The following is a 20,981-nucleotide window of genomic DNA, read 5'->3' on the forward strand; positions in this document are numbered from 1 at the left end:
CAACAAGTGGAACGTACGCATCGGTTGCGTGTCATCGTGCTCGGCACGCTTTCTCCCAATTTCTCTGTGGTCCCGTCCCCGAAAAGGAAAGGGAAAAACAGAAAATTCATCTCTCTGTGACATATTTATGTGTGTCATAAGTGTGTTACTTGGCAACTTTTACTTAATGAAGCCAGTCTTTCTTGAAAGGAAAATTTCTCCGGATACAATTAGCAATTATGAGGGAATCTGTCCAACTTACGGGATAAAAGACACGCATTACTTCTACTCAATAACCTTGCATGTGTTGGGTCTTGATAGTTGACATATGGGAAACATTCACTGCACATTAGGTTCCTGGGGTTGCGTCTGCTCTTGGCCACGGCGCATTTTGCCAAAATGTCATTTTGGATTTGACTGCTAATGATTCCACATTTGCTTTGCCTTGTTATCCAGTTATTAAAAACGGCAGATTGCCTCGATAGTCATCATCCTGTAAAATGTAATGAACTTAGGAATCTCATTCACCGATATGTAACTTTTTGCCCTCTCTGTGCAGATTTACGTGCCGTGGAGAGAGTTTTGATTGGCTGGTTAAATTAAGTAATACAGCGCAGTCATTTTATATCTCGGTGGAATAAGTCATCTGAGTGTATAGGGCTCTGCAGAAGTGTGTATTTCGGTGTCCTTAAATACACGTAACATTCACATAAAGTAGAATATTAATTATGGGAAATAGTTACATTAAAGCAGCGCTGTTAAATGGGTGCTGGGAAACGTCACAAATGCCAATAATCGGATCGTTAACGCGATGAACCGTGAACGTCTTGTTTCTGCTTCCGCTCTTTTGACATTAAAGGCACGCAACCAAACTGCGTGTGAGGGGAGAGGAGCCGAGGGTGCGCGCCTCTCTCGCAGCAGGGTCGGACGCCTCGGTGGTCCCGGTGGTCTTTCTTATTAATGAAGCGCACTTGAAAAAGAGCCGCGGTTTTTGCAGCGCGTTGCGGCCGGGGTTGTGCTCGTGAGCGTTCGCGGGGCCCTGCTATAATAGAGTCTCACACAAAAACGTGCGGCACCGAGGGGCCGTTGCCTCGCACAGCCCGCATGATGCGTTTTATAAATACGGCATATCTGTGCGCTGGGCGGCCGTGATGTATGCAACGCACCCGGCGTCAATGGTGTCAAAGTGAGCTATGCAGCCTATTGCAGAGCCTACTTTCCAAATCCGCGATTTTTCATCATACAAAACTGTAAAAATACCGCATATGAGCGGATCTGGATACGACCGATCTGTCGATCTCTCTAAACCGGAAGCTGGAGCACAGCGGACAATGGAAGGCCGACCTGTAAGTCCACGAAGCCCATGGATCTCAGACTGGACTGTGCCGTGAGTCATCTTCCCCGCGTTTTACCCTGAGACAGCGCAAAATGTCAATCGGCAGACAGTTTCGGTATCCGAAGGCTGCTATTATTTAGCGATAAGGACGACTCTTCGCGGATCCCGGCCGAACATGTGGTCTTCGTGCGAGACGACGGCCTACAAGGAGTAATTGGGTTTTCTCGCTACCGTACGTCTCTAAGCTCCCTGGCAGAGCGGAGCTCACGTCTTCGAAGAGCAACAGTCACGTTGCGCGCATCTGATTCAAATTGGCCGTGACCCTCCTCTGCCGCGGCGGCGCGCTGGAATCGCTGCAGGAATATTTTAAATGGCGGAAATGAATGCGATCGTACTGTATTTCACATGAAGGGCTCTCATTAAGCACTGACACGGCACACCGCACGAGGGCAAGAGAGCAGCCCGTGTTGCAGACTTGTCGTTAATGGAAACCGGAGCCCCGTCGGCCTGGAGCCCGCGCTGGAGATGACATCAAATCGCAGCAATGCGCGAGTCCGCCGTCCGCGAAACGCGCAGGAGGTGGTGGGGTTTAAGCTCGGGATTGATGGCGCTTTGCGTGTTTTCATCTCAGCTATTTTGCCCTCCGGCAGTTCTTGGAAATTACACGACAGCGATCCCGTCGCGTTTTGGAAATGTGTAGCGTATGTAACGTATTTGACGTAAATGTTTCTATTTATCATTAGGAAGGTGATCAGGAATCGTTGATATTCTCATAAAGTTTTACGCAGCTACTCGTGTGATGAACGCTGGTTCATACGGTGGAAAGAAACAAACTAAGCGCACTTAAGAATCACACGTCTGCATCTAAGTGTCTCTTCCTCCTAATGTAATGAACACGTTGTATTTTCTACGAGATGTTCGTCGCTTTGGAGGAAACCATCTGCTAAATGAATAAATATTAAATATAAATGTAAATATATCGGTAAAATACACACTGAGCACAGGGAGCACCCGGTTTAAACAGCCATCCAGGTTACGATTAACTGCCTCACGCTTTTATCCAAACAATGATCTGAAGGTCGCAGGTTTGAATTCCACCTACACCCATGATAATAATGATAATAAGGGTGGGCACATGTAAGGCTCAATCTGAGCCACATTCACCGTCTACAATGACCTGCGATGAGTGTAAAAGCCATTTTTCATGGGTTCGTACATCTCGACGGGCTGCCAGCGATGCAGGTCCGACACGGAGGAAACCGGATTTATGCCGCGATTGCAGAACCTCAGACTCGGAGGCGCTTCGAGACGTCGCTCTTCAAGGCCTCACCCGGGACTCCCGCACAAACGCCCTGGACCCGCGCCCCTTAAAGGGTCCTGAATGTCGACGTTGGGACACGCAGCCGCACCCCGACGCCACACAGATGAGCTGAAAGCTGCGGCGGACTCACGTGAAAATGTATTTTAATAAAGCACAGTCTACAAATACTCAGTCCGATGACTAACATGAAATTAATTACTTTTTTTAATGAATACTCGTTTCAAACTAAATAAAAATACAGTTGCAGCTGGAAACATTTAAATTAATGAATGAAGTTACATAAATGTCATACTACACATTTCTCGTGATATATTAGACACCAAACCATTTGACCATTTATTCAAGATATTTGTATTGTTATAAGGGACTCGAGGAATATTTCAGCACGGAAGTGAGACTGCATGAGACAAAATGTTCACCAAACACAAAGCACATAATAAAAAAAAAAATCAATAAATAAATCAAATATACCATATAAATGTAATATCTATGTAATGGCTATGTTTTTCTTTTACTTTATTTTTTTACCTATAGCTGTATTACAACTTTTTTTATTCTAATGGGAACACATTTGGAAACATGTAGAATTCAATACTGAAAATACAGTAATAAGTTTATTTATTAGATGGAACTCAGCACGATGTACACGAGATCTGCCATGCTAGTCGGAACAACTAAATTTCTTTATCCACAATATACAGGTAGAGCGTGAAGCGGTTTTGGACGTAAACGTTCTGTGCTGAGAATAAAATACGCTGTACCGATGCGTGGCGCCTGCTGTCTGTCTGTCTGTCTGTCTGTCTGTCTCTCGGAACGTACAGAAGGAACACGAACACGAAGGCCGTTCAGGAAACTGTCCACCTCCTTCAGGAAAAAGCGTCTCTGTTACATAAATAGAGTTTTTTGATTTTTTTTCTTTTCTCAATCTCGACATAATTCACATCCGTTGAGCCTGCCGTTCTCGCGAGGTTTTCCGCCCTCCCTCTCCGTCGTCTTCGGTCTGTCGGGATCGTCGATTTCCGCTCGGCCGCCTCTCCCCGCCCTCGAACCCGCGTCGGCATCCGCCTCCCACTCTTCTCTTCTCCTTCCAGACACGATGAGTTATGAGCGAAAAGGACGAGGAACAAGCGCTGTGGAGCCGAGGCCTCCCGGGAGGAACGTGCCACCGGTGGACAGGAAGGGGCGGGGCGGGGCGGGGCTGGGGAGGGGGTGCTGGAGCGTGTGTGGAGCAGCGCTTAGCAGCGTTTGTGCACTCTTCTTTCCTTCTTTCTGTCTTCGGGGGACGTCCTCGCAGTCCTCACTGGCGGGTCCTCACGGTGTCCAGGTGGTCGCTGTGCTGCTTCTGCGCTCGAACCTGGAGCCTCTCCTTCTTGGACTTCCTCTTTGGTTCTTTGGACCGATGCTTTCCAGAGCCTGAAAGGGGAAGGGGAGCGTGGAGGGGAAACAGAAACCGCAGAGTGTCATATTTTGGTTCAAACGTTCACAGCGCCGCCGGCCGTCGCGTTTCTCCGAGGGGGCGGAGCTACGTGTCCGCAGACCATCTCCGAGACCATCTCCACGTCTAGCCTGCAAAACCCAAAATCTGTCCTTTGATGAAGCTACGTCTGTTTTCAAAGAGCTTTTGTTCTCCATCCAACATCCGTGTAACCGCGGTACGCACAAGGTTATGGGACTGGTTAGTCACAGCCAGAAGGTCATGTGACTGCAGCCCTTCCAGACCTTTCTCCGGAGCAATGCTTCCCAAAGCACAGTGTGGGCAACAGGTGGCAGAGCGCTTCCAACAGCCACCTTGTCCAGGTTCGAATCTCCCCTCCTGCCGAAGTACCCTTGATTAAGGTACTTACCCTGAATTGATACAGTAAAATTTACCCCACTGTATTAGTGGGTGAATCAGTGTGAGTAGCTTGACACTGTAAGGTGTTTGGAGACACTTGCAAATGTGAAAAACGGGGGGTCACAGTAAGTAAAGGAATGAAAGACAGCAGGATTGTAGGATCACGTGGCGCTAATAAAAGAGCTTTAATTGCTCCGTAAAGTTTATTTTCTGAGACAGCACTCGGGAACACCCTCGCAACCCTCGTATGGGGTCAGGGTTCGAATCCCACCTTGTGCCGTAGCGCCTCTGATCGAGGCGCTTTCACTGAACTGATGCAGTAAAAATTACTCTCTTCTCCAAGGATGTCAGCATCCCCCAACAGATCGTCTGTGCTCCGTGGGGCGGCCCAGTCCCCGGGAGGTGGCTAAAGCGGAGCTCCGCCGAGCTGGACGCCATGCAAGAGCAACAAGAGCGGCCCCAACTCAAACAAACACGTGTTTTCGTCCACGTCCAGCTTCACAACTCGCAGCTACTAGGGGGACGGCGTGCAGGACGATCGGGAAATTGAGTAACTCTTTCCAAGCCTCCCTCCAGGCCCCGACTTACTGGTGCTCTGGTGCCGCGGAGCCCGGAGCCTGATGTCGGTGAGCCGTCGGGCGGCGAGGCGGCGGAGCCGACGGCTCCCGGACCAGATGAAGCGACGAAAGGGAGGGAAAACAAAATCACGATGCAAGCGTGGCCGTTCGAATGTCGTGCAGATATTCGCCTGGCAGAAACGCTACAAAGAAATGCGGCGTGTTATGGTTCACCGAGGGCGAAAATGAGGGATGGGGGAAAAGGGGAACGTTCCGGAAAGCGATCTCTTCGCAGTAGGTTTCGGTGCCTGGCTCGATATGCCGTCGTTGCACTTGTTCACCCTGTTTCGCCGGGAAAATGAGGCAGAACTGTGTAATATGTGGCAACATTATCCCTAATGGTCTTCTCGCATGGCTTGGCCTCCTGCCCGTTCCTTTTAGCAGCCCCAATAAGCTCAATTACACTCCTCCGTAACGCGCTGTAAATTCTTTGAAGGGTCGAAGGAGCCATTTTCGCCGGGGAATGAGGACAGTCGTGCGAAACGGCAAGCGAGGCGTTTTTTAAAAATAGCTCGAGTCGCCCGTCGCCGTTCACATTTACAGTTACATTTCAGTCTATTCATTGCTCGGATGCTCTTCTCCAGAATGAGGTACGATCCAGAGTGAGGAAAGGTGCATTTCACCAAAATGTTCGCACGAAAAAAGTGACTCTTGTTTCGGGTCCAAGACCTTTTCTCGCACCGCTGCCGTATTGCTCCGCGTCGCGGCCCGTTTGGACACTCTGACGTCGGTCAGAACCGGGTTTGGTCTTTTCGCTGCGGTGGGACCATGTGGACCAGCTGCTGTTTAAACACCCTGCTTTGCTTGAAAATACCAAAAGGTCACAGGTTCGAATCCCACCTCCTGCTGTAGTACCCTTGAGGAAGGTACTTACCCTGAATAGCTCCAGTAAAATGACCCGTGAAGTTACTTAACATTGTAAATCACTTTGAATAAATGAGCAAATGGAAGTATAAATTTATACAGTGTATGTACAGTGCATAGTGTGTACATACATTTCCTTACGATGGAGTAACGTCCTGTCCGGGGTATATCGTGCCTCACATCCTGTGCATCCAGGAGCGGCTCTGGGCCACAATGACCCTGCACTCGACAAATGACAGTTGGTACTCGATGAACAGATCGATATGCCGTAGATGTACGTATTGAAGGACGAGCATCCTTCTCTCCCTGGAGCCATTAATGAATTACCCTATTTTTACCGTGCGGTCTCAGAAAACACATAAACACGCTGGTCCTTCGCTGACACGGCCCTGAGCTACCCGAGTCTCCCTCCGCACGACGGAGACGCGCAACGCAGTTTCCCAGACTTTCCACAGGAAGAAGGACGACGAAGGGGGACTGGAAATGTTACTGCTGGAAGAATTTCTCCGCGCAGCCGAAAAGAAAAGAAATAGTTTTACAGCCGCTTTCAAGTTTTATATGAATTTGTTAATAATGAAAGCGTCACATATTTTGCTCGCGTGCACGCACACACACACACACACACACACACACACACACAAACACACACAGACGAGAGAGAGACAGAAACTTCAGTGCACAGCTAAACTGTGCTCCCTTGTGTACTTGTGTATTTCTGTTTTGATGTGTTATTAATAATAATATTACTACAGTACTATAGTACGTGCTGCGTTTTTATCATTACCAGTCCTGTGGATGATTAATTGCTGATTAAAAGCTGTAATTTTGACTGTACCATCTCACGATGAGGGCACTACAGTAAGAGCGGGGATTAGAACCAACAACCGAGCACAACAAAACGATCCTAAACAGCTGTTTGACAGCATCATACAAGTGTTGGGGTTTGGTCCTCATGACTAAAGCCACCCTGGACAAAAGTATCAGCTAAATAATAGTCAAAATAGTAAGTTTACTTATTAAATATTAAGTTTAATGGCCAAATAACGAGGATGTGCTGTACTCATTCTTTATGACATTTTTCCTCCTGCATCATTCAGCTACATGAGCGACACAGCGGTCGGCACGGGGGCACAGCAAATAGTGCTACTGTATTACAGGATGTGGGTTCGATTCTCACTCAGTCTGTGTGGAGTTTGCATGTTCTCCCCATGTCTGCATGGGTTTCCTCCGGGTGCTCTGGTTTCCTCCCACACTCCAAAGACATGCTCTTCAGGTTCCCCCGTAGTGTGTGAGTGACAGAGAGAGTGTGTGTGTTCCACTGATGTATGGATGAGTGACCCAGCGTAAGTAGAGTACCTAGCAGTGTAAGTCACCGCGGTGAATAAGGTGTGTGGGCTCATAACACTACATAGAGCTCGTTGGAAGTCGCTTTGGAGAAAATCGTCTGATAAATAGCAGCAAACCACACATGTAAAGGAAATGTATTAAATTTGATCTTATTTTTAATGGCTTTTGAGTCAAAAGGTACTTTTTAGGAGTAACGTGTACGAAGAAAGGGTAACCCTAAAGGTAAAACCCTGTTCTCTTGACTAAACAAGCATTGCAGAGAAGCAAGCTGCACAGGGTCTGGGCTGTTGTCTAGCACTCGAAGGGCCTGGGTTTGAATCCCTGCTCTGGCATAACAACCCAAAGGTGGCACTTACCCTGATCTGAATTTGAATTACTGCACTCCACAAATGGGTAAATCAGTGTAAAGGGGCTCACGTAACATTGAAAGTGACCTTGTGTGACGAAGTCAGATGAGCGCAAGGTGACGGGAAGCACGCAAAATCGTGATCTTTCACAATCCAGGTGCCAGTCCTGACAGCTAGAGGGCGTCCAACACCAGTTCTTGGCTCTGGAGACGCGCGAGGGAGGAACGGCTCAGAAGCTCGGCGGTATCTAAGAGCCCGAGGACTTTCTTAAACCCATCGCCACTGTCTCCATGCGTCGTCATGCGCCGAGAACAAGGGCGGCCTTCTCATACACATCTGCTCTGCACAAAGAGTGTAATCGAGTAAGCTGATTAGCGGCCTACGCTGGGAGAGTTTATTTTACCGCGAGGGAAATCACCGCATCGCCCGTTCTTAGAGAGCCAAACATATGCAACGCAGGGTGAGAGAAGGTGCTGTTGTTCCACAGTTTTACTCGTGCGACAGCAACCAGCAAAACAAATACGAAAACGTACCAGAGCCGAAAATCACGGTAATCTCTGCAATCTTTCCTTCCATTTCCACTTTTTAATCTCTAACTTGTGCTGGCAAAAGCGAGCCCACCTTGTGCAACGGGCGCCTTTCTCCATCATCTCTGGATCTGCCGTCAGATACAAGCGAAGCGAAAAAGCAGCAATAATTTGAACAAGGTTCACGTTTGGACAGGATGCAGAGGGGTCTCAGTAGATGGGGGGTAAGACCCCCCTCCTCCCTGCCCTTGGGTGGGCACCTCCTGCGAGGGGCCCCCGGGAGCGGTGGGGGTTCGAGGGCAGATTGGGAGCACGAGGCCTCGGAGGGAACGTAGCTGAGCGTGGTGGGGTGGGAACTTGTGGTGGAATTTCATCATGGCTCCTTGACCTCCATTGCGGGAAGAGTTTAACAGCAACCGCTTCTCCCCATTCAGGTGTCGCAGCCGTTTGCAGCTACTTACTGTCATTGGAACAATTCATAATAAGTGACATTCAAGTTGCAAATACATAGATAATCATAGCAGAAGGTGCTGGGATCATTTATGGAGCTGCAAGGAGATCAGGAGAGGAGTGGCTCTCAAAGAGATGGTTTGAAACCCTTCTTGGATGTGAGAGGGATTCAGCAGCTCTGAGGGACAGAGGGGGGCCAAACCTGAGAACCTACAGACTTTGGATTTTGGACCCTTGTGAGTGGGACCACCAAGCAGCCAGAGGTGGAGGAGCACCACACTCTTGCTGGGCTGTAGGGAGTGATCAGATCCTGTAGGTACTGGGGTTCAGATCCTCTGTGAGCCAGAGATGTAGGTCTGCGGGAAATTTCTGAGATTCCCGCTAGAGCCAAAAGCTTGTCTGCCAACTGGATGCCGGGTGCAGTTTTCGGAACAGAGAGCTCCGGCCGCGCCGTGTATCGACGTCAACGGAGCGCTTACCGATGCCGTTTAAAAGGCATCGTTCCAGAGGCACTTTACTGACATAGCGAGGCACCCGCAGCTCTCCGTTCTCGACCTCGGCCGCCTCCCAAGTCGGTACTTTCAGTCACCTGTGCTGCAGTGGACCCCGTGAAGATAAGACAACACGACTTTATTTATATACGGTGCATTCGGAAGCAGATGAGAGCGCCATCTCAGGGCCATTAGGGCGCTCCTCAGCAGCTCCCGGACAGTCTGAGAAGCACTTAGGAACCGCGAGGTCCCGGCGAGCGAATCGATTCCTTCGCGGCACAGTTTGTTCCTATCGGACGAGCGAATGGCGCGTAAACATGGCAACGAGAAACATGTCAGAGGGCGTCTCGGAGCGGGTTAAAAACGACGGTTTTGCCGGAGACCCTCGCGGTCGACCAAGGCCCACGTCGCTGTGGAGGAGCTGCACCTCGAAAGAACCGTAAATACGGGTATTTGGTGTGCGGCTGCCTTTTCCGATTGACCAAGATTCTATGCGCCATTAAAACCACGCTGTTAGATTTATTCATTAATTCATTCTCATCGATTGTCGCTTTTGAGCAGCACGGTGGCACAGCGGGTAGCACTGGTGCCTCGTTGTTGCTGGATTGTAAGTTAGGATGTGTGTTTCAGTCCAGCTCAGTCTGTGTGGGTTTTGCATGTTCTCCCTATGTTCGTATGTCCTGCAGCTGCTCTGGTTTCCTCCCACACTGCAAAGAAACGTGTTTCAGGTGAAATAGGGTGACCATATTGCATGTAATGTGTGAGTTCACGACTCAATAAGAGTGTGTTGTTGTCCGGTGACGGGCTGACGTCTCGTTCAGGATAAACCCTGCCAACCGCCCCGTTTCCAGGATTCCAGGATAGACTCCGGACCACCTGGACCCTCCAGCGGACAAGCGATTCTAGTTTAACTGGTCGAAATGGACATTTTGAGCAGTTTCCACCTCTGACTCTAATTCTCTGTTCCTTTCACACTGCAGCTATTCGGCGTTCACACACTTCTCGAGCCAAGGAGGCACGCAATCCGGAGGCCGCTGAACGCCAATCGCTCCGTTTCCACCTCAATCCCACTTCATCAGAGTGTTTACAGAAGACTCCCTCGTTTTCCGACACCCCGGCCAGCGGACAAATTATGTTAAAAACTACGGTGCGCTTTTTCCCCTGTCTGGCCCATTAGTTTAACATCGGTGTCGTCCGTCATCAGCTCATCAAACGTAGAAGAGGTGCGCGGGGGGACGGGCCCCGACGCCGCCGCCCGAGACGCAGGTACGAGCGCCGTGATTAATAACGCCATAGAGGCCATGAGCTAATGAAAAGTACGGGCAGCGCAGCCGCAGTCCGGTGACTTCAAGGCTCTTCAGGAACTCAAGAGCTAATCTCATCACTGCGGCTCAGGAAATCAATGCCCCTGCGCAGATGATCTTATGTGAAAGCATTAGGGGCGACGGTAAGCGGCGGTAAAGCGCTCACGCGAGTCCCTCCCTCCGTTCGACCTGCGTTCTTTTTCTCATTAATACCGCAGCTCTTCTAAAAACGTGGATTTATTAGCATCGGAACGGATTGGATTTGGTTTTTTTTTTTTGTTTTCACAAACGAAGCACTGAGCACCATCGCTGCTGAGGGATGAGGTGATCTACTGGCGCCAGGGAGATTTGATTTCAGGGCCCGAAATTGGATTACCCTCCATTAAGAGACTCGCACATAAATTTATAATGTTGTGAAGGGAATATCGGACAGCCCGGTCTCCCTCCGAGGAAGCACCGCAAGGTTTCCCGTAGGTGCGAGTCAACAGGGTAACGGTTTAAGTATCACTTTGGGTCTCTTAATTTGACACGAAGGCCTGGAAGTGGCGCCCGGAGGGATGAGAGCAGAAAACGAGGGGCGCGGTCGGGAGGCGATCTCGCGGGGGGGTGGGGATGCAGGGCCTTGTAAACGATGTTCGGATCTTCCTGCGGTGGTTCCTCACGGACCCCCTTCCCGCACAGCATCACGCAGTGAAACAAGATGACGGCGGAGCGCACCTTGAGCCCCCCACCCTCACGCGCTCTGTTTACAGTCAGGGGGCTGCTTAAGCGGGATGATCTAAAACACATGCATTCCGATTTAAAAAGCTAATGTTAGGATTAGGTGGGTCGTTATTTTCTCATCTGCGGAGCTCAAGCAGCAGGTTTGCTCTTGGTCCCAGAGCTTTGAAGCTGGTTGCTCTGACTATAAGCAAAAGTGAAGGCAGGACCCTGAGTCCCCCCTGTCCCCCCCCCCCCCGCCCCCCCATCTGGAGCCCAGCGTAACACATGACTGTCACAATGACTACGTCAGACAGTGTTTAATATTGCTGAATATATGAAAAATTCATATACATATACATATGATTTCTTTTTTAAATGCAACTGACAATAACCCTGGATAAAACAGCTGAGAAATGCATCTTCATCATATTTACTGTGGCAGCGGCGATAGGCAGGAGAGGATGACACAGCGAAACGCTGAACACAACCCAGCAAGGTGTGAACATACAGTGAAGAAAATCTCATACAGTGAAAGAATATCTCCAGTGAAGAAAAATAATGACCAGCAGGTGGCATAATGGTTACAATCACCACCTTTGGCCTCAGAGGAATCAGGTTTGAATCTCACCTCCTGCTGCAGTTCCCTGTATAGTGAAAGTAGCTCAGTGTCACTTTGGAGTGTCACATACATGACTGTGATGTCATGAAGCCATAATGATGTGACAATATGATGCTATGAAAATTGTAAGTTACTCTGAAGAAATTTTGGATAAGTTAACAAATGGAAATGTGGAGCAGACTGTGGGAAGAAGGTCACGTGTGTGTGTGTGTGTGTGTGTGTGTGTGTGTGTGTGTGTGTGTGTGTGTGTGTGTGTGTGTGATACCGCATGCTTGTCTAGGTGCCTCGCTGCTTTCACTCACACCTCTCCCCATGTCCCTTTGAAGAGGTAACCTACAGGTGATCGCCCTCAAACTACTTACTGGCGGCATGTTGCTCCTCCGATGGGACGACCGAAAAGCCGACCTCGATTTCCCAGAGGCCCCGTGAGCTATTCCCGGAGCCACGGCGAGGGTCGCGGACGCTCCCCACACACCGCCCCGACAACGAAATCCGACTAAATGGGCTAATTAAAGCTCAAAGAACCCCTTACATACTACAAATTCATAGTGTAATTGTAAGACAAATCTCAGCTATGCCCGCCATGCCCGAGGGTGGGGCGAAGCAGCTGTTATTACGCCGTCATGTCCATCTCCTGGCCTGCTCCTTCCGACAGCGCTTTCAAGTCATTGTTTTTCCAGGATATTAACAACTTATGTCATAGCTCGGAATAATTGCCTCTCTAATTTTATGCCTTACTTATTTATACATCTGGATTTTTCGCACTTAAAGGAACAGCACCACGGCGTCACGTGGAATTCCGCGTAAATAGGACCGAGGTGCCCGGGTTACCTTCATAAAAGGAGTCTTTTTCCATCAGATATTAGTCCCCGAAATAGCCTCCATTTTTCTGGGAAAAAGGCTGAAGGGGGGTTGAGTAAAAGTTAAATCCACTTTTCATAGCGTGTTAGCATTGAAATGTACAGGAAAAAAAGAGGGTTGCCAAGGATGTGAGCGACCCTTCTCACCGCCATTAAAACAAACTATGTGGGGTAACATTTGTTTTCTATTTCACCCTCAGGCTGCATTTCCTGGTTGGTTCCTGCCAGCGCCGGTCCAACGCTCAGCGCAGCGCGGTCCACGGACGCCGTCGGCCGGGGGTGGGACGGAAAGCAATCGACACGCTGCCGCTCTTAAACACGGTCCGAAATCCCATTTGTGTGCTCTGGGGTGTGATTTATTTCCCAGTATCGATATTGGGCCCACATCGCTGCAGGAACTATTAAAGTGTACTATTTCATATGGCCCTTTTATAGGACTAAATAAAATCCACACGGACAGAAAGGACTGGTACACGCAAACGGGCCCCTGCGGACCCTCCCCCGAAAGACTCGAGGGTGAGCCCCGCCAACGCAGCTCTGCTCTGCGTCACCCCTCCCTCCCCGCTCGGCCCGCTGGCAGCCTGTGCAAAGAAACCTTCGCCACGTCCACTGCCGAGCAGGGCAGTCTGGACTTGGTTCGTTGCCCCGGGTCTGTCGGGGTCAAAGCTGTAAGTGGGTGGTCGCTGGTACGTTCCGCATGTGTATAAACTCGTACGTCTATAGAAAGTTGCCAGCATTAGCGTTAGCGTATGCATGTCAGCGGTGGGTACATTGATACGTTGTTCTGTCCTGACCCAGCGAGCCCCGCAGCGCTGAAAATGTAGGAGGAAATTGTGTGGCGTGCTGCATCTTTACATCTCATTTCTCCCGAAGCCCCTTCATCCCTTTCATCAACAGAAGCCCGAGAGAGGAAATCTGCCCCGTGTCTGCGTGGTGCAGCCCTCTCGGAGGGGGGTGGTGAGGGTCCTTCGAATGGAGAGCCGACAACGAGAATCTGATGCTCAACCAAACTCGCCGTAATACCTGCACCCGCGTCTTGGCGACTACTGCCGTCCCGCGCTACTGAGTTTTGATTTTGCTGTCGGCTGAAAGGACCATTGACAACGGAATCAATATCTCGGTCTCTCCGAGGTTGAGACAATAGACGTTTTTTGAAGTTATCTGAGCTGCATAGGCAACGTGCGACAGTCCTTTGGCTTTTCCGGTAGGCTGAAAACTGAAGGTTGCTGCTAGTTCCTACTGCGGTATACAGTACAAAGACCCAGTCGACGCTGCGACTGTATAGGCGACATCACTCTGTGGGAGGGGGACAGGGGACTGAACTGTCTCGGTTCCTCAAGTCGCTTTGCCAAAGACAAACAATGAGTTCTTTGCATGTGGCACTAATTTTCTTGTTTGTTTGTTTTCTCCCCCCTCCCCCTCCTGCGATTACCATGTAATTTTAGTGGTGATTTGGGGTCTCACCTAGTAATAAAACAAACAGCCTTGTGGGGATGTGCATGGGAATGGAGCGCGCTGGGTTCTCTATGGACAGTCTGATTCGGATGGGCTGCGCTCCTCATCCAGAAAGGGCATATTGCTTGAGAAAATAGAGGAATTAAACGGAAAAAAAAGAGAAATCTGGAATCTGAAAGGGCTCTCGCTTATCAGTTGCTCTGTTCTGTGTCTCCTTGTTGAACCACGCTTGTGGCAGCCAATGGGTCACAGCCCAGCGCGTCGGTCTCCATCACCGGGCCCTGATTACAAGCTGCGACGGCTCTATAAAGACGCCCACCGAAGGGGCTGCTGGAGGCGGAGCTCAGCCAAGTGTGCAGCAGATGTTCCTCTGCAAAGCCCCCCATACCGGCCAAAAAACATGCAAAAATGTCAAAACACCGCAAATCGGAACCAGCAGCCACGTTTTCGAGCAAACGCAAAGCCCCGCACTTTAGTTCGGGTCCCAGCAAGCGAGCGGGGGGGCACATGTGTGAGGGTTAACCATCAGCTTGGACCCTCAACCTGTGGCCCGATGGGGGGGACGGAAGTCTGGCTGGCTGGCGGAGGCGGCGCTCGGCCCCGGAGACAAGGAGAAGCCGGGTGGGGTCCCCGGGGGGCATCCTGCACACAGCGGGTAAAGGGCGGTCCTTGAGGAATGCCTGCTCCCACCCCCCCCCCCCCCCCGACCCCAAATCCTAGTCCTCACTTTGCTATATCACTTTCTGAAGGGTCCAAGAGACAGATTCTTCAGAAGTGTGGCCAGTCGTCGACACCCAGTTATGTGGTGTCGGTGACTCTTTAACAGATGTCCCATTTTTCAAATATGTCTTTGTATGTGAAGAACATATACTGTAAAGCGGTCTCAGTTTAACACACATACAGTATGTGGAAACGAGTTTATCTTATCTGCTGGGACCACGGCAGGCCCCGAGAGCAAAGAGCTAAGGCCCACTTCATTCCCCCAGGAAAGGCCGGATGGAAATCACACGGAGCCACTGTAAACTCCAGCGTGCACTGGCTTTGAAAAGCTCTCCACATGTTTATTGTTCATGCCTGTGGTATGACGGCGGATTCTCCATATAAAAGCCAGTGAGACATGGGGTATTTCAAACAGCGCTTTCCGAAGACGCTCGCTGACAAAATGACGGCGTCGTTATTTATTTTGGTCGCGGAGCGGGGCACTTTGTGGGCGGTTAATCAGGGGCCGCTGGCCCCCGCCCCGCCCCCGCCAGGAATGCGACTCGTACAGGACGACTGCCTTCAAACTGCTGTTAATGACTTTCTCCCTGGCGAAGGAAAACACACTGTAAAACACTTTTAACGCGGTACAGAAACGGTGCTTCTGCACGCATGTCAGAAAGAGACGTCTCTAAGTGTGTGTAAAATATGGGTGAATTGGGCTCAAATGTATATTGCTTTGGCAAAGTGATACTCCTCTTGAGGTAGCTATTTAAACTGTGGAAAAATGATTTAAGAGAGCAACTAATGGCCCTACAAAAGGTTGACAGCCTAGCTGAGTGTGTGTGTGTGTGTGTGTGTGTGTGTGTGTGTGTGTGTGTGTGTGCCGTGACCGCACCCACCCAACCAGTCATGACCCAGTCTTCCTGGCCTGGGTTTCTGTGGGTTAGTGTAGAGTGTGCTGTTGTGAACGACAAACGGCATGTTTGACCTTTGGATAGACACCACGGTGGGAATGTATTTCCCATCGGTCATTCACGTGTTCCCAGCTCACTGCCAACACTATTATGTTTTGTTCGATGACATTTTAATTGGCCAAAACCTCGCCGGAATTAAGGCAGTGAATGCAAAATTAGTCAAAAATCTTGCTGGGCAAACTGAGATCCAGGGGCTTGACTGATCGATTGGAAAAACCACGATGGGGACCATTTACCCCCTCAGCCATGGGGACAGAACAGCACCGCCATAATGGTACTGAAATCCAAAGAAAAACTGCAGGAGAACTGATGGTACATTGGATTTCAGGAGGGATTTTCTTTTTTGCACGGAATCCATCGGACAGCGGAGGCAACGCAGTGATTTTGCTTCTCTGTCGCTCTTAGGGCGAAGTCCTGGCCTCGCTTTTATAACAGCCCACTTTGTGCAGCGTCACCGACCCTACTGCAGTTTTGGGTCGGCGCACGTGGGCCGTAGCTCCAGCTGCCCAAAATGACGGTGGTCAAGTAACATAAACCACGGTGGAGAAAGATGTTCAAATAAACCTGAGGGCTTTGGATAGTGTTTCGCAGTCAGCCCCCGACACGGGGAACAAACGGCTCGTTGACTCACATTGGGATTTGGACTAAGACTGGGATCTGGACACCAGACAGGACTGCAACGGACCCGGAGCAAATGGTGCAACAATCTGCGGAGACGGCATGCATGTCCCGAGACCCAGAAGATGAGCGGTTCTTTCGCCACCGCTTTTCCACGCCCTTTGCACTTGTGAGCCGTTTGATGTCAGGTTCAGGGTAACGAGGAGGGGGGAGCGGGGGGAGCAAGGAGCGCTTTGGCAGTGGTGGTACGGGAGCGAGGGGCACATATGGGGGTCCAGTGGGAGAAAAGCCGGTGTCAGCGGCGGCGTGAGTATTAACAACCACCCCTGTCAGCCCTGCAGAGCCATCTAATTAAATGGAGATTAGTCCATTGGCAGAGCGGTCACAACAGACAGGGCGCCGGCCATGGATAATCATTCTGACACCGCCTCAGGCAATTAGTGTGTCCAGCTCAGCCCGGGAAGAGTACCGAACTCCACTGGCCACGGGCTTTGTCCTGGATTGTCCGCGATACCCTCCAGACAGAGTTCATCCCAGGTTAATTGTACAAGATTCCCTTTCACGGATCCGTCCCGATCGAGGGCAGTCCTGCTCAGGACGGGCGAGGGCGTTAGGCCGTCTCTCAGGAACGGCAAAGTAGTTTACTCGAACGGCGCTCCGAACGAGCGCGGGTTTGACTTCCAAAGCAAACAGCCGGCAGAATTGAACGCGACTGGGCCGAGGTCTTCGTCGTAGCGTTCTGAGGCCTTCCGTTATAAACAAATCCCGCATGGCGGGTGGCCTGTGAGGAGCTGACTATACGTGGGCTGGGGTCCTACGCTGTGTGCCTCGCCGTGCATTTCCACTGCTTCAGCAGCAGAGCAGAGCTCCAGATGGGCTCCAGACCGCAGCGTTGGCGGACCCGGGGGCGAGCAGGTTGAGTCTGCGGCTGACTGGGAACCGGGCTGGGTCAGACGGTCTCCGTAGCAACTCTGCCCGTCTCCCCGAAGTTGGCGGCGAAGGCCGATGGGAGGACTGTTTCGATTCGCTCTTCTCTGCCAGGAACGGAGAAGCGTTCCGTAGGATGGAGTCCGATTACCTTCACTTGTAGGCACTTTTGGATATCTGTGGCAGGCGGTTTCGCTCCTGCCGTTAGACGCGCACAATACATAATTTTCATGACAGCACAATCCTCTAGGGAAAAAGAGACATAAAACTAGATGGTATCACTGGAAAAAAAGGGTCTCGGCAGTGGCCGTGGATGAAGTCAAACCACAGTTCACAACTGGGCCGAATCGGTAAGTTTGCCTCTTGCGCCTTACCGACTGACCAACGACTTTCCTCCATCTCATGCCTCCGGTGAAATATTCTCAGGCCCAAGTCCCACTGGGCCCCTTTCTCCTGCTGCTGCTGTCAAGAGACAGACAGGCTACGGTTAAAACTTTGGCCACAGGTAAGCCTGAGGACTGTGGAATGTGGGAATGCCGGCACTGAAATCTTACCCAACTTCTGGCACCCAACTAGTGTCCGGTTTGCTTTCCATTTTGCCCTTTGTACCAGGACGCGGTAAACAGAGAGGAAAATCAACCCGCACTGTCTCGTACCATGTTCAGCTCTCAGAAAATAGTTCAGATGCTATATTTCAGAGGGAAGGTCATCGTTCTTCATAGTTCTGCTTTGCGGTTAACTTTCTCAACACCCTTAGAGACCTCTAGAGAGCTGTTGTGAAGCAGCAGCAATATAAATTTAAGTTATATGGTAATTGACATGGAAAGAGGTCTGAGAAAGGTGACTTGTTATTTCTTTATTATGGGAAGAGGCTGTAAAACTGCTGGGAATGAAAACTTGGGAGTAGTCGAGCTGGGAGAACAGAGCTTGTCGTCTCTCATTTGTAAACCGGCAAATCCGAGAAAAGACTCGACGGAGGGCTTCCGAAGCAACGGCGACGGTGTCGGTAGCATGCGAGGCCCTGAATAACGATCCATCTTCTTGACAGCTGGATGTTTCGCGGCATCTGCAGATGGGTCTCGGGTGGCTGTCTGTTACGAGTTTCCTCAGAGTCGAGGCATCGGCGAGAGAGAGATGGCCCGGCCCGGGAGCACACGTGTCGCACGTTAGCGAAGCGCACCACGGCACCAGATGACACACGTGCAGGCCAAAGATCTTCAGGTCATTTTCCAGGTCGCCTTTATTTCCTGTCTTTTTAAAATCCATTGCAGGCAGAAAGTCCTTCCTTTGCACAACGCAGCCTTTTCCTCCAATGCCGTTTTCATCCGATATCTTCCGCAAATTAGGGTTTTTTTCAGCACGGTTGTGTAGTAATTTTACCATAACATGGTGGTGCTTGTCCAGTGTCAACATTTTTCCTCGGAACGATACACCTGTACAAATTGCGAAAAGCTACATATCGTGTTCACGGTCTAGGGTGCTTCTCTGTATTCTTACTACACTGAAGGGTAATGATCCAGCATCCTTTGCATGCGACAGCAGAGTCGCTTACAACAACAGCCTACACACAGAGCACCTGGGCCTTGTGACTTTGACCGTATTAGACGTAAGGCGGTCGGACGCCACACGCTTCTGCAATCAGGACAACGGCTAACCACAAAGCAATGCGGCTCACGTTCTCAGTTCTGAAATAATTTTTTTTAAAAGTCTCTGCGTATTTGGTGCATCACGACTGTAATTTGATCGGTGGAACTGTCTCGTTCACCTTCTTTTGTTGTTCGGCTCTTCGGAAAACAGCAGGGCAGCTGAATTTACAGGGAACTGTGCTCAGCAGTGAGAAAAGTGTAATGACTATTTCTGTTCCGCTGGAACGTTACGTCCCGGAGCGTCGCGTGCCGAAATGGGCCGAGCGTCCGCTCTTTCGGCAAAGTCTCGCGTGTAGGAGAGCGAGCCGCGAAACCGCATCCAAATACCTTTCATCTGTGCGGTCGACTCGAGCGAACCTCGCACCTGTCCCTGGCTCGGCATCTGACGCTAAACTCCAAACCAATTAGTGAGAAATGTAACACGCTCCAGGGCACAAAACACACACGCTGGCGGAGTTCGACTGAACACGGATCACGTTACAGCACTGTGCCCGAGCCGCGCGGTCGTTTCCTGTCCATCGACAGGCCAGTTGCCTGGTTGCCTTCGCTGCTTAGAACCGACCGACGACTCAAAAAGCCCCAAACCAAAGGATGAGGTAATGCGCACGTTCACGGTTACGAATATGTACATGTATATGCGTGCATCTAATGCGCTAATTTGAATATTTTTAGCACCCCACATCTCCGACCGCTCGCGAGACTGGTCCGTAGCGGAGAAACCCTCCACACAGCTGTTTTCCTCGCTGCACTCGTGTGAACGTGTTTGCCCACAGATGTGACTAAGCCGCTTAATGGTGTGTATGCATGAAGGGGGTCCCGCAAATGGCCCTAAATAGCAGGGAGGAAAACAATGTGCCACTGAACGAGCGCTTCATGCTTGGAGTTGGTCCATCCATGGGGGTGGTGGGTTGGGATGGTTACTCCACACAAGGCTGCCCGGTTCACCGCATGCACCCACTGTGGAAAAGTGACCATATTCCGAGTAAGAGAACCTACTGTACGCTGGGAAGGCGTGATCCTCAACAACGTCTGGGGCATCAAGTAAACTTTAATGGGGACTGATATGTGTGGGTGGGGGGTGGGTAACTTTCAGGGAATTTTTTTTTACCCCACAGGAAGTACCCTGTACCCCCTGGATGTGTTTTTTTCCCCCCAACTGGACAGGCATTGCAAAACAGGAGAGAAGAAAACGGGGGCAGATGTTAGTGTGCTGGTTAAAACTGCTGCCTTTGGACGCAGGTCACTGGTTCAAATCCCACCTCCAGCTGAAGTACCCTTGTACAAGATGTTTTCCCTAAACTGAAACTGCTCCAGGAAAACTACCCAGCTTTAGAAATGGGTAAATAATTGTAAGTAGCTTAACATTGCAGTTCGCTTTGGAGAAATGTGTCAGATAAATGTAAAAAGCAGGGGCGTTATCGGGAAAGCACACAGCTTCCACTGCAACATCTCCAGACAGGTTAATAAACGGCACCATTCTCACCCATACAACGACTCGCTAACTTGATCTTGGCCGCATCCAACACTTTGCTCGCTGCGGGGACTAACAGCGCACATCACGCCCATGTCCGTGTGGGAGGGGGGAAGGGGGGCGGCCTCACCTCTGCAGTGCCGCATGGCTGGCTTGCACCTCCGCGACTCGGCGACGGCGGGGCAGGGTATCGCATCCTTGGGGGGGCTCTTCGTGATTTCCCGCGTGCGGGTCTCCAAACCCCACTTGAAGCCACAGGTTTTGTTCCTCCGCACACAGGTACCCCACTCGCTCCACTGGCCCATCTCACAGCCCTCTGTGGGGCAGGATGACATTACATACATAATGATAACATTATTTATTTATATATAATATTATTAATTCGTAGTATTTTATATTACTTTATACACACACACACATATTTCTACATATATTTTATTATACTTAAATATACTGTATCAGCTGAGAGAAAGTACCTTAACCACTACACTGCCTGCTGCCCCTAAGGTTGTTTGTATTGTTTTTCCCTGTCTGTTGGGCCTGTGGGTAGAGTGAAATGACCCAGGTTCAAATTCCGTCTCCCGCTGTAG

At 50.4% G+C, this 20,981-nt stretch overlaps 1 protein-coding gene across 1 annotated transcript in view; it reads right to left on the bottom strand.

The window, feature by feature from the left end:
* Positions 1-3,102: 3,102 nt before the first annotated feature.
* rspo2 (R-spondin 2) overlaps positions 3,103-20,981 on the bottom strand; it is a 49,002-nt gene continuing 31,123 nt past the window's right edge. The window contains exons 4-5 of the mRNA XM_018762883.2: positions 20,522-20,707; positions 3,103-4,049 (exon numbers count right to left, since the gene is read on the bottom strand). Of these exons, the coding sequence (XP_018618399.1) occupies positions 3,934-4,049; positions 20,522-20,707 (302 nt within the window). The 3' untranslated portion in view covers positions 3,103-3,933. The remainder of the gene's footprint in view (positions 4,050-20,521; positions 20,708-20,981) is intronic.

Source organism: Scleropages formosus, chromosome 18, assembly GCF_900964775.1.
Source record: "Scleropages formosus chromosome 18, fSclFor1.1, whole genome shotgun sequence".
NCBI classification, from domain to species: domain Eukaryota; kingdom Metazoa; phylum Chordata; class Actinopteri; order Osteoglossiformes; family Osteoglossidae; genus Scleropages; species Scleropages formosus.